The sequence below is a fragment of the Elephas maximus genome, chromosome 20 (genome assembly GCF_024166365.1).
Source record: "Elephas maximus indicus isolate mEleMax1 chromosome 20, mEleMax1 primary haplotype, whole genome shotgun sequence".
NCBI lineage: Eukaryota > Metazoa > Chordata > Mammalia > Proboscidea > Elephantidae > Elephas > Elephas maximus.
The window spans coordinates 40,304,242-40,317,298 of record NC_064838.1 but is presented as its reverse complement, the minus strand read 5'-3'; the positions used below and the strand labels follow the sequence as shown (position 1 = coordinate 40,317,298).

At 52.6% G+C, this 13,057-nt stretch overlaps 1 protein-coding gene across 3 annotated transcripts in view; it reads left to right on the top strand.

Annotated features, from left to right (window-relative positions):
* The window catches only part of FBLN2 (fibulin 2), a 124,671-nt gene that overhangs the window by 88,499 nt on the left and 23,115 nt on the right, over nt 1-13,057 (top strand). For all 3 annotated transcript variants that reach the window (XM_049862516.1, XM_049862517.1, XM_049862515.1), the window contains 6 exons: nt 3,050-3,161; nt 4,943-5,072; nt 6,095-6,275; nt 9,850-10,059; nt 10,718-10,831; nt 11,514-11,615. In XM_049862516.1, coding sequence (XP_049718473.1) covers nt 3,050-3,161; nt 4,943-5,072; nt 6,095-6,275; nt 9,850-10,059; nt 10,718-10,831; nt 11,514-11,615 — 849 coding nt within the window. The remainder of the gene's footprint in view (nt 1-3,049; nt 3,162-4,942; nt 5,073-6,094; nt 6,276-9,849; nt 10,060-10,717; nt 10,832-11,513; nt 11,616-13,057) is intronic.

The following is a 13,057-nucleotide window of genomic DNA, read 5'->3' as shown; positions in this document are numbered from 1 at the left end:
CTCTGTTCTGTTCAATTGGTCTCCTTGTCTCTTTAATTCTTAGAACTTTATAGTATGTTTATATCTAGTAGATAAAGGCCCACCTTCCTTGTTCTTCTTTTAAATACATTTTCTTGGGCACTCTTCAGCATTTCCTTTTTCTAAATGAATTTTAGAATCGGTTTGACAAATCGTGTTGGGATTTTGATTGAGATTACATTAAAGTTATAGATTAAGTATAGAATTGACTTCTTTGAGGTACTGGATATTCTCATCCAGATACATGATATGTATTTCTATTCATGTCTGCTATCATATCCACCAAAAACCTGTTGCCGTCAAGTTGATTCCAACCCATAGCAATCCTATAGGACAGAGTAGAACTGCCCATAGGGTTTCTAAGGAGCACCTGGTAGATTCGAACTGCTTATCTTTTGGTTAGCAGCTGAGCTCTTAACCTCTTTGCCACCAGGGCTCCTTATATCCATTAGACAAGTTAAAAACTTTTCTTCATGTAGAAGTGGCATGTTTACTATAGATTTCTAGACTTCTTTGCTTTGAGTAGGATTTTTTTCTACTATCTTTTCTGTTTAATTGTTGCTATTGTATAGGAAAACCACTAGTTTTATTATGTTGATTTTATTTTTGGCCACCATGTTAAATTTATTATTATTATTAATTTCAATACTTGCTAATTTTGATTCCTTTGGATTTTCTAGGAGGATGAAGCTGTAACACCTGAAATAATGACTGTTTTCTAATATTTCTATTGCCCCCTTTTCCATCTTTTATTGCGATTGCTAGTGTCTCTAGGACAGGGCGGGGGGTCGGGGGTGGTGGCTAAACAGTAGCAGTGCCAGTGGGCATTTTTGTCATCTTTCTGACTTCAGTGGGGATGTGTCTCATGTTTACTGTTGAGTGTGATGTTTGCTACTTGTTTCTGGTAGATACCAGTTATCAAGAATTCTTTTCATTCTTCCTGGTGCCTCAGAACAGCCCTCAGGTGGTTACTGAAGCTTATCTTCTGTGTCTTACAGAAGGGGCGATTGAAACTGAGAACAGTTCAATGACTTGCCAAGTCCACGAACAGAGGAAGCTGACGGTATTTAGCAGCTCTCTGTTGCTAGAGCCCTGCAGGCCCCTGACACCCCTTGGCTCATCTGACTCTCAGCCCTGCAGAGTTACATGGATTGCGTGATAAATCCTCCTAACCAGGAAGGACGCTGAGTCTGTAGGGAGAAACGACCCACTCATGCTCACATGGCTGTGAAGAATTGCACTGAGGTGTGGACCCAGGCCTGTCTGGCTCCAAAATGTTCCCACTACACCCTGTTGCCCTCAGCATTTATGTGGGTATTCTAGAGGAGCTTCATGTGTTCTTTATTTATGAATGTAATTCATTTCCAGACCTCAGGGGCAAATGTTTGGGTTGGTTATGCTCCTCATGTCCTGGCACCTTATCATGGCCTTTGCAAGACTTTCTCTATGCATTTTATCCCCTGTAACCCCTTCCCCTATGCCTCTTCCTGGATTCTTGTTCCTATCCCTATCTCCCCGACCCCGAGCCAAGTTTCTGTTTAACCTGTATTTTTGTTCTTACGTGTCCTTGGAAGAGGTACGCTGTTCTTTTGTGCACACTGTTTTTAATTTGCCTGGTGGATCTTGTGTGGTTTCCTTCTCCTCTCCTCAGCGCTGTGTTGCCGCACATTGCGGTGTGCATGTGTCCAGCTTCATGTTGCTGCGTGCACATCTGGTCTGTTGTTTCTGACAGCTGCAGAACCCTCCGTGGAGGGCATCCCCAAATCTCACCCACTCCTTCCCCCAGTAAGGGACACCCAGGCTGCCTCCAGGCTGCCTCCAGACCGCTTCCACAAATAACACAGAAATGGGCACCCTCGTGCCTTTGACTGCATGGGCCTGTGGGCCTTTTCCTGGGATCTGCACCCAGGCGGGACCTGTGGGGTCCTCCGTAATGCACGTACTTGACTATGTAAGTCGTGCCAGATCACCCTCCAGACTGGCTGCTCCCTTCTCTGCTCTCACCCCCGGCCCAAACATTCCAGCTGGGCTCAGCATTTACCCCACTATTTAATGTTTTCCAATTTAATTGGTGTAAAGCAATATTTTATTGTTGTGCTAATTTGTCTTTAATTTAATTGGTTTGAATTTTTTTTCTGAAAAGATGAGTTTGAGTACCTTTCTGTATGCCTTTTGGATTTCTTCCATCAGGTGTCAGTTCATATTCTTTGCCTATTGTACTTTGGGATCGATCTTTTTCTTGTTAGTGTTCAGGAGTTTATTGTATTTTCTAAATAGCGATAATTCCTCGTCAGTTTTTAGGCATTCCAGAAGTGTCTCCCAATCTGTCAGCAGTCATGTCCATGGAGTTCTTTGCCATACAGAAAACTTTAATTTTGAAGTAGTCAAACTCATCTGTTTTTTAACCTTCGGTCTATGCCTTTGAGTTTTAAGAAGATCTACCTTCCCCTGATATTCCTGCCTGTCACTATTCACAAATATATTCCCGTTAGCTTTCCTAGTGAGTTTTAAACCTCCCTCATTATTATTATTGTTGTGTGTTCTTATCTCTTGCCCCGTCTCAGTGAGTCCCTAGACGCAGAGCCTGAGATGGGGATTCTTGTGTGCGTGTTCATTTGGGAAGTCCTGTCAGGGTGGAGCAGGGGAGGAGCTGGACGAAGCTGGGTCAGCCTCACTCAGTCCAGCCTCAGCCTGAGCCCACGGGGAGCTCTGGAGTGTGATAGCACTTTGAGACAAGTGGCTAGGCTTCAGCACCCCCATGTGAATCACCTACTGACTGTACTCCCCGCCTGGCCACCCCCCATGGGTGGACTGAGCCCCCCAGGCGATTTTCTAAAGAGGGCTACAGTTATGAGCTGTAAGCAGCCAAGGTGCATGGCAAGGGGGGAGGGAGAGAGAGCGGGGTAAGTCCCTGCCCAGTAAAGGAGACCTGGATGGGCCCCAGCAGCATCTCCTGCACTCAGTGACAGTAGACTCCTTGAAACCACACCCTGTTCAGGGTGGTGACTCTGTCCTGTATTGTCACCCCCAGTCTCCACCAAGGACCTGATTGAGACATGCTGTGCAGCCGGGCAGCAGTGGGCCATCGATAATGACGAATGCATGGACATCCCTGAGAGTGGCGCGGAGGGTGATGTCTGCAGGTAGGTGGGACCCTCCAGATCCCTGCTGGCCTTGGACTTCAGCCCCTGCTGTGCCTCCCTCCAGGAGCAAAAGGGAACTTGGATGTGGCTGCTGTGGGTCATCTGGATAGCCGAAGACTGAGCCCAAAAATAAACGAACCACATGAGTTAGTAGCCAGCCTACCGGGCACTATCACAGGGGGGTAGAGTTTAGAGCAAGGTTGAAAGGGGACTGTTCCTGCCTAGGAACACTTCGGTACTTCTCCCACCACACTCTGTGGTTGCTGCTGTGCAGGTGCTTGGCCCATGCTGGCTTCCTTTCCTTAGCTTTGAGCCGGAGGTCCTCTGCCCTTTCTCCACGTTTCCCCTGGACCTCCAAAAGGCAGACCTCCTACCGCCCTGCTCTGTTGCCTGTGCTGAGTATCCCTCTGGCTCTGAAGTTGTCAGCAAAGCCATCATTTATACGCATGGCCTCTGCCTGCTAGGTCCCAGAGAAGAGCTTGTCAGCCATGTACCCTCTTTTCTCCAGGGACACCATCTTTCCAACCTACTTATATTACCAGACCAGGAAGACGGGGTTCCAAGAGGTGACATGATTGACCCAAACCCAAATAGCTAATTAATTGGCAGCATGGCCAGGACTAGACCCCATGTTTCCTAACTTCCAGCCCACTCTGCCTTCTTTAGAAAAAGTTTTAATTCTGACTTGTCCCTTTCCTCTATCTTCTGCTGTCCCATAATTTGAGGCTACTTGGTGGCGAAAGCATGCACCATCCAGACCGCTGGGGCTTTGATCTAAGCAGCTGTCTCTGTTTCCTAGTAACAAACTACCTCAAGCTGGGTGGCTAACAACGATAGAAATTTATTCTCTCACAGTTTTGGAGGCCAGAAGTTCGAATTCACGGTGGCAGTGGGGCCATATTCTCTCTGAAGCCCTAGGGGAAGATCCTTCTTTGTCTCTCTCTCCCAACTTCTGGTAGCCCAGGTATTTCTTGGCTTGTGGCTGCATCACTCCAATCTCTGTTTCTGTTGTCACAGAGCACTCTCCCCTGTGTCTGTCGATCTCTGTGTCTCTTCTTTTTTGTAAGGACATCAGTCATATTGATTAGAGCCCTCATGTTAACTAGGTACCAGGGTTGAGTACTTGAACACCATTTTTTTTTTTTTTGGTGGGAGGGGGCACAATTCAACCCAAAATAGCAGCCCTGTTGCACGCATGCATCCCTCCTGTGATGAGAAGCTCACCCCTTCATGGACACTGGTTCCATCCCTGCACAGCCCTCGCTGGGAGCTGCTTTTCCTCAGTGGGGCTGAAACAGGCTTCCTGGGACCCTCCCCTGCCTTGGGGTCCTGGTTCTGACTCCTGAGGCCCAGGGCAGCTCCACAGAGACTGGGAGGCAGGGGCCAGGGCCCTGGAGGTTGTGCTGCCCCAGCCCTTTTTGGGGTTGATTTTCCATGTCCTTCTTAGCCCTGTGGGGGGCTCTGTGCCAACCTTTCTTCCTCACTGATTATGGTCACACTGTACTGTGTCCGACAGGACTCAAGCCCGAGTCTTCTTTGCTGAGCTGAGACATGAAACCCACCTGGCTCGGCAGGATTTGCCGGCTTCTGCCAATGCCCCACCCACCAGCACTGGTGACTACTCACTGTGTAACCTTGGGGAGGGAACTTCCTTTCTTGGAGCCTCAGCTTCCTCTCTGTGCAGTGGAGCCTGTAGCCCCCCTGGAGCAGGTCACTGGGGGTATGCTGGTGTCCTGTGCAGGTGGGCACTCGCGTGGGGCTGAGCACACCCTCTGTTGCAGGACAGCTCAGAAGCACTGCTGCATCTCCTACTTAAAGGAGAAGACCTGCATGGCTGGTGTCCTGGGGGCCAAGGAGGGCGAGGCCTGTGGGGCTGAGGACAACGACACCTGTGGCATCTCCCTGTATAAGGCAAGCTGGACCCGGGTGTTCATAGCCTGAGATGGGGGAGCAAGGCTGGGCTGGACCTGAAGGCCCTTGAGGGCCGAGGGCTTGGACTACTCAGTGGAAGTAATGCTCACACCAGGTGGTGAGGGGAGGACTCATCATCTGCGTAGAAAATTCCATCAATTGTTAATTACTGATCAGTTAATTCAAGAAGTATTCATTGAGTACCAGTGTGTGCCAGGCCCTGTTCTAGGCTTTGGGGATGCAGCAGTGCATACGACAATATCAATTGCAAAGACAGTGGACACAGAGAATAGTGAATAATTGGGCTCTTAATTGCAATCAATCTACCACAGTAATTTAAACAAAGGATTTATTTTTGGAACTAGGCAGTCTGGGGTGGGGTGAATCTAAATGACATTTTCAGGGACCTGAACTTCTTTTATTTTTCTTCTCAGTCGTGTTTAGCTTGTAGCTTCTGTCTTCAAAGTTACTTCATGGTCCATTATGGCTGCTGGAGCTCCAGCCATCACATAAGTGTTCCTGAGGAAGAGGGAGTGCAGGAGGGATATACCTACAGGTTGAGTCAGCCCCAGTTAAAAAGCTGTTCTGAAAGCTCTACCCATTGACTTCCATATCTAACTGCCAGGGACACTGGCAAATGCTGTCTTTTAGCTGACCTGGATAGAATTGGGGTGCTGTTAGTAAAGATGAGGGGATAATGGATATAGCTGGGGAGTAATTTGTAGGTTTTCCTCAGGAGGCTCTTTATTATTGCAGAAAAAACTTGTTAGCCCTTTTCTGTGCTAGCCCTAGTTGGGAACTGGGATGTGAAGACACAGGCAGAAGAGACAAGACACAGATTAATTCCATCCCACTTACCAGCCTGTCCCCTGAGCTTGGCCCTAGGCTATACCTGGGGACCCTGAGTGATCACACAGGCTCATAGGCCATTGAGAAGACAGGCAGGAGGGCTCCGAGGGTCCAGTGTGACCAGATACCAGGGAGTGGTGAGTGGGTAGTAATGGCTGAACCTCTCCCTCCAGCAATGCTGTGACTGCTGTGGCTTGGGACTTCGCGTACAGGGCGAGGGCCAGTTGTGCCAGTCCAACCCCAACCTGGGCTACCCCTGCAACCACGTCATGCTCTCCTGCTGTGAGGGCGAAGAACCCCTCATCGTGCCTGAGGTCCGCAGGCCTCCAGAGCCCGCAGCCATACCACACAGAGGTACGTGCTGCCCCCTGGGCCAGGGAGTACAGGCAGTTGGATGAGGGGGGCAGAACTGTTAGGGCTTTCAGCCAAGGCTGGGTGCCCTCTGGCCTTCCGTGGGAGCCTGGCTCCACTGTCATCTGTGGCTTGAGATACAAGTTCCCTTCTAGATAGGGTTCTTCTTTGGCCTCTGACTGTGGACTCTCCTGTTATTTCTGAGATGGTGATCTTTCAATTTTCTATTCACCAATCCACCCATCTAACCACTAATTACCTACCACCCATCACCCTTCTACTTTCCACTATCCACTCACCCACTCTCTGATCACTTTTTCTACCTACACACCCATACATCTTCCTTTTCATCCATTTATCTGTCCATATAACCATCTTCCTTCCCCCATTCATCCCCCATCCGCTCATCTATCTGTTCACCCACCTATCCATCCACCTACACCTACCCTCCCATTTATTCATCTACCTACAGGTCCATACGTCTTCCTCATCATCAGTCCACGGAGTCACCAATCCATCCTTTTACCCATCCATCCATCTCATCCGTCTTCCACTTGTCCCCCTACCCATCCATCCGTTCAGTTTCCCATTCAGCTCCTCATCCCCTCATCTCTTCATCTCACCCACCCGCCCATCCGCCCGCCCGTCCACCTGTCCACCCACCCGTCCATCCACCCGTCCATTCCTCCCTCCTTCCCTCCCTCCATCCTTCATCTATATCTGCTCATGTGTTCACCCTCCAGCCAGCCAGCAAGCCTTTCAGTCACCCATTCCATCGCTTACCCTTGCTTCCTCCATCCCTCTCACCTATGCTATTCCTGTGTCCCCAGCGCACAATACATAATCAGGCCCAGAGAACGCACTAATGTTTTCCCCACTTGCCTAATCAGCCCCTTCAGGCCAGAATTGTCTTGTAGCTCTGCATTCTCAGTGCCGGGCCTTGTGCTTAGTCCAGAATAGACACTAACAAATGATTGAATGAACGGATAATGGGTTATTTGTTAGCCACTCCTTCACCACCCGTAGAGCCCTTTGAGGGCTACCAAGCCTGTGCCCTTCAGTCCTGTGCCCTGCCGGAGCCCATCCCTGAGCAGCTCTAGGCAGTATGTGCAGGAGCCTAGAGTCCTAGTGAGCCTCCAGGTGCCCATGTGAGCTGGAGCCTGTGTTTGTGCCTGGCCTAGAGTCAGCGTCCCTGGTGGCTCCTCTCTCCCCACCTTCCCTGTGCTTGTGGTCACTGTCCAGCTGTCATGTCCAGCCTCTGTCATGCTAGCCAGACTGCCAGGGCTGTCTTCTGGACTTGTGGCCCTTAGCCTTCTTTCTACCTGTGGGGTTGGGGCCTGTGGGAGCCTGACCAGGGTGTCCCAGCAAGTCAACAGGCATCCTTGCTGCAGCCGGCCTTGCAGCCATGGGCTGGGTGCTGTTAAAGTCCTGGATGGCTTCCTTTGCAGTGTCCACATGTTCAACCTTGACTGACCAGGGAGGTTCTGGAACCACCAGCCTTTTTTTCCTCCATCCCTGTGGACCATCTGGGGCCCCCGTGGGCATATCCTGGGCCCTTCCTGGGTTGGGAATTAAAACTGTAGAGGAGTCCTAGTATTGAGGTTGAACTCATGGCTTCTGGTGTCAGGCCAACCTAGAAGCAATCCCAGGCCCACTGCTTAACCTTGGGCAAGTTGTGCCCCTGCTCTGAGCCTAGTTATTGCCTCTGTCTGATGGGATGCTGCTATACCTTGTCATCTGTCCGAGAATAAATGATGTGATGCTTGTCAGGAGCTGAAGACAGTGCCTGGCAGATTGTTGGCATGCGAAGAAGCCCCGCCATTGTTACTGTCATGTTTCAGCGGGCCAGAGGGGTAAGCTGAGGCCCAGAGAGGGCCAAGGCCTTGCCCTAGCCACATTGCCAGTCTTGCCACAGCCAGGACTGGATGCCTTGGCTCTGACAACTCCCACTCCTGCCCCTGGGCTTCCTGCTGCCCTGGACTTGACCCTGACCCCAGTCAGCCCTGGCCCGAATCAATCCCAATCTCTGTCACTATGATGCAGCATGTTGGGACTCTGTACATGGGAGTGAGATGCTCATTGTTCACAGGCTGCAGGGTTGAGGGGCTCCTAGGAGAGAGGCTCACCCCTCAGGGTACAGTGTTTCCTGGATGTTGTGGTAGGCCCAGCAGGGTAGGGCAGGGGCAGGCCTGTGGAGGTTGGACCAGGCCATCAGGGTGAACTAACCAAGACAGAGGGACCAGGCAGCCTCTCCTGGCCAACACAGGATTGGAGGCTAAGTCCACTTGCTGGGGTTGGCTCTGAAAGGACTGTTGGAGTACTGGTGTGAAGGCCAGGTGAGGACCTAGAAGAGTGGTTCAAGATGAAGTTAGGGAGGAACTCTCAAGAGGGTGTGTAGCAGGTGGGCACCAGGGCCGGCAGGGTCCAGAACCAGAGACATATGCTGCTGTCCTCCTGTAAAAAGCTGGTAGGTGACCTGGGCCTCATTGGATGCAGGCAGCGGCATCCGACAGACCTGGGTTTATTTGAGTCCTGCTCAGATGACCTTGTACAGATCACTTTGCTCCTCCAAGCCTCGGTTTCCCCTCTCTGGGCCATTGTGAGGATTATGCTCGTGAGGATGATCTGAGCCTGAACCCTAGGGTTGCTGTTCAGCCCTCAGCTGGGCCAAGGAGCCCCGGACCCACATCTGTCTGCTGCCCGCCTGTGATGCTGGGTCTCGACACGGGTGGATGCCGGCCACTACGGCCCTGCCTGCAGGCTCCAGGCCAGGGCTGAGTGGGCTGGAGCTTAACGTAAACACTCTCAATATGAAACACGTTCCTCAGATGTGACTTCATGCAACAGCTTGCTCAGGTCTCTGCCCAGGGGTCTGGTGGGGAGGGCTGAGGCGCCAGGCCAATGCAGAGCCTTAGAGGGGCCACGGGCGTTCACCTAAAGTCCTGACCCCATGTCTTTCCCATGGCTGTAATATGAAGAGCTTCCCAAAGCGGCTCAGTCCCAGGCCATCTCTCCTTATCTCACCTGCTCCTCACTACAACCCCAGGTGGCGGGATTCACCCTAGAGCACAGAGGCACAGAAATTGAGAGCTGCTCAGGTGACAGTGAGGGAAGGCCTGAGTCAGGGTCAAGGCCTTACCTGCTGGAATCCAGATTTGGGGGGCCCTTCTTGATAGGGAATGTCCTCCCTGATGTCACTCAGGTGCAGGTGCTTCCCAAGGGCTGTTCTGAGCCTGGCCCGTAACGTTGCAGGAGGTTTAAGATGCTGAAGGTTGGATCCTGGCTCTGATGGGTTTGCTCTCATTGCTGGAGTTTTCTCATTCATTCATGTGTTCATTTGTTCGTACATTCCTTCATTTATCCCTCCACCTACCTACTCACCCATCCACCCATCTGTCCATCTGTCCATACATCCGCCTGTCCTTCTGTCCATCTCACTAACCCTTACCCACATTGTCTCTGCTGGGCACACAGAAGGTTCTAATGAGGACCTGTACTGATATTGGGGTGGTCCATGGTCTTGGCTACCAGCTCAGGCTGACCTGTTCCTACATCATGAGTGCTGACCCCACCCCAGTTTCAGAGGCAGAGGTGGGGGCCCGGGAGGCCCTGTCACTGGGCACGGAGGCTGAGTTGCCCAACAGCCTGCCAGGCGATGACCAGGATGAGTGCCTGCTCCTCCCGGGGGAGCTGTGCCAGCACCTCTGCATCAACACCGTGGGCTCCTACACCTGTGCCTGCTTCCCTGGCTTCTCACTGCAGGACGATGGCCGCACCTGCCGTCCAGGTACAGGCCCACCCACCTGGTTTCCTGGGCAGCTGGGGCAAGGAGGGTCGGGGGCTGTCTTGCCAGTGGAGCACAGCATTCCTGGGAGAACGGCAACAGCAGGGTCAAGACAAGAAGGAGGACTGCAGGACACTTCACCCTTGCCATCTGACATGGTGAAATTGTAGAAGCCAGTGCCCCCAGCTGTGAGGATGGGGGAGGTCCTGCAGACAGAGACCTCAGCCCCCACCCTGGATTCGAGCTCAGGGATGGGACCCCAGAGGGCCTCAGAGCTAAACCCAGGCTGTGTCCCCAGCATTGGGCCTGTGGGGTCAGTACCAACAGGAGCCTGAGTCCTGCCCCAGCCCCTGGTCCCAAAGGGCTGTCTCCCTGCCGAATGTCTAGAAACTCTCCTCCCTTCCCCTTTCTTCTTCCTTGCCTCCTTCCTCCTGATGTTATGGAGGCCTCCTCCTCACTTAGCCCTGAATAGCTATGAGGTGTTTCCTGGCCTGAGGTACATTTCGGAACCTCAGTTTCTCGTGTAGAATGGGGAGGATTAAGTGAAGTGATCTCTATCGAGTGCCCAGGGCTTGAGCAGGGCTTCATGCATTAGTGCCTGAGCCTGATGAAGAGATGAGACATTCCCTTCTCCACTCTTCTGTCTGTCTGCCTGTCACAGATCGTGACCCCCCAAAGCCGGAGGCTGCGCCAGAGTCTGCACCAAGGCCACCATCATCCCCAGCAGCCCCCAACGTGATCCCACTACCTGTACCACAACCCAACACCTGCAAAGGTAAGCAGAGGGGATGGTATTCCCCAGTAGGAACTTAGGTGGTCTGGGCTGCTGGCAGGTGGGAGCTCTTGGGCCTGGGAGGGTGCAAGATGGCCTCCTGCCAAAGTTGGGTGCTTCTGCTTTGGGGGCTGGTTGGGCTTGACCATCTGAGGCTGGGTGAGGAGCCACCTGTGGCAGGGGCTCAGTGCAGACTGACGTGTGCTCTAGTCCGGTGCTTGTCCTTCCTGAACGAGGGCCCCTGCTTCTCAGTACTGTAAGGGTGAGACAGTACAAGCTGTGCTTGCAGGACTGAGGGAAATGCATTCAGGAATGCACAGAAAGTTCTCTTGTTGCTCTACTCCCTCATTCCGTTTCCCTCCTTCTTTCCCCTCATCTCTGCTTGCTTTCTCTTCCTCCTCTGTCTTCTCTCTTCCGTCTCCTCCTCACTGTCTTTATTGTAACTCGAGGGAGAGGTTTGGGATCTGAGTCGTGGGGTCCTCTAGGGAGAGTCAAGAGCATTGTCACAGACCTGGATGAGGCCTGGCACATGGGCTCCACAGCAAGTTGTCAAAAGGAGCATCTCCACTCGCTGGGCCTCTGTGCCTGCCTCTGACCCACGGCTGACGGCTGTAGCTGGGGTGATGAGCAGTGCGGGCAAGGCCACAGCCTGGAGCTCTTTGATTCCTGTGCCGCTTCCTTCCAGACAACGGGCCCTGCAAGCAGGTGTGCAGCATCGTTGGGGACACAGCCATGTGCTCCTGCTTTCCTGGCTACGCCATCATGGCCGATGGTGTGTCCTGTGAAGGTGAGTGCCCTGGGGTCACCTTCTGCCTGTGAACCTGAGTTGGCCTAGGGTGGGGGTGCTGAGTGAGGATGGGGTGGTGGAGGTCTAGCACTTACTTGCCGTGTTAGTTAGGAAACAGGTTTGGCTTCTGCCATGAGAGCACCAGGTCTAGCAGCTTGAACAGGACAGCAGTAACTTCCCACCCAGGTGACCTGGCAGAGGTGTGTGGGCAGGGCAGGGGGGTGTCCAGGATCTAGGTTCCCTGTACATGGCTGTGCTGCCAATTCCTAGAACAGTGGTCTCAGACTTCACAGGTGTCAGAGTCACGTGAGACCTCCTTAGAAATGCAGGTTCCTAAGCCACACCCCAGAAGTTCTGATTCAGGAGGTCTGGTGGGCGGGGCCCAGGAGTCTGCATCTCTGATAGGATCCCAGATGTTGCTAATGCTGTGAGTTCACGGCCCATTCTCTAACTAGCCCTTTCCTTGAGTGTCACCCCATCTGCATGGTCAAAGTTGGTTTGCAACCACTTGTCCATGTTCCAGCTGTGGGTGGGGAAAGAGAAGGAGGGAAGCTCTGTTACTTGAGCTGCAGGACCCTGAAGTGGTGTTCATTACCGCATTTGCACCTGACTGGGAGTGGAGGGTGGCTGGGGGAGAAGATCATCTAGCCAGATGGCATGTGCTTGTCCCTTACTAAAATGAGGAAGGTGAAGATGGAATTGGTAACGATGAGTTGCCTCTGCCACTCGGGCCCTGGAGAGGTTTGACAAGCACACCCTTTCTACCTGGTGACCTGCCCAGGAGCTGGGGAGTGGGTGTGGTCTGGTCTTGGTGGCACCCATAGGCTGGGACCTCCCTGCTGTAAGATATGGCCTTGGGTTGATACAAGCACTCAGCAGCGTTGGTTCCCACAGAGAATGATGCCTCAAGGACCAGCCTAAGAGGAACTTTACTCCTCATGTCTAGGGGCTGAGCAGGCACAGAGGGTCCAGGGAAGGCTTTGGGTCAGCCCAGGAGATGTGACCCTGCTGCATATCCACAGCTAAGCAGGGCAAGTCTGTCCCGAAAAACACTCATCTCCTGCCAGTAGCCAATATCTTGTGTCAGCCACTTGACTGAGACTGGTGTTCTGATATGGATAAACACCCTCCTTGTACCCACAGAGGTGGGAAACTTGCCCAGGGGCATGCAGCGTGGTGGCGACCTAGCTGTCCTTTCTCTCAGATGGCATGGGGGCAGAGCTTAGGCCCAGGTTGTGCTGTGCCCTCTGGGCTTTGTCCCCCATTTCTTGGGGCCTGTCTACCAGAAGGTTGCCCTGAAGCTATGAGTTCTTCTCACCGGACCCAGCCAAGCAGTGGTCCTCAGTGGGCATGGCCCTTTCAAGGCATGGGGCCCTGGGCTTGGCACAGCCCTTTTCCTGCTGGCTGTGCGGCTGGCCTGTGCCCATGCTTCCCCAGGCCTC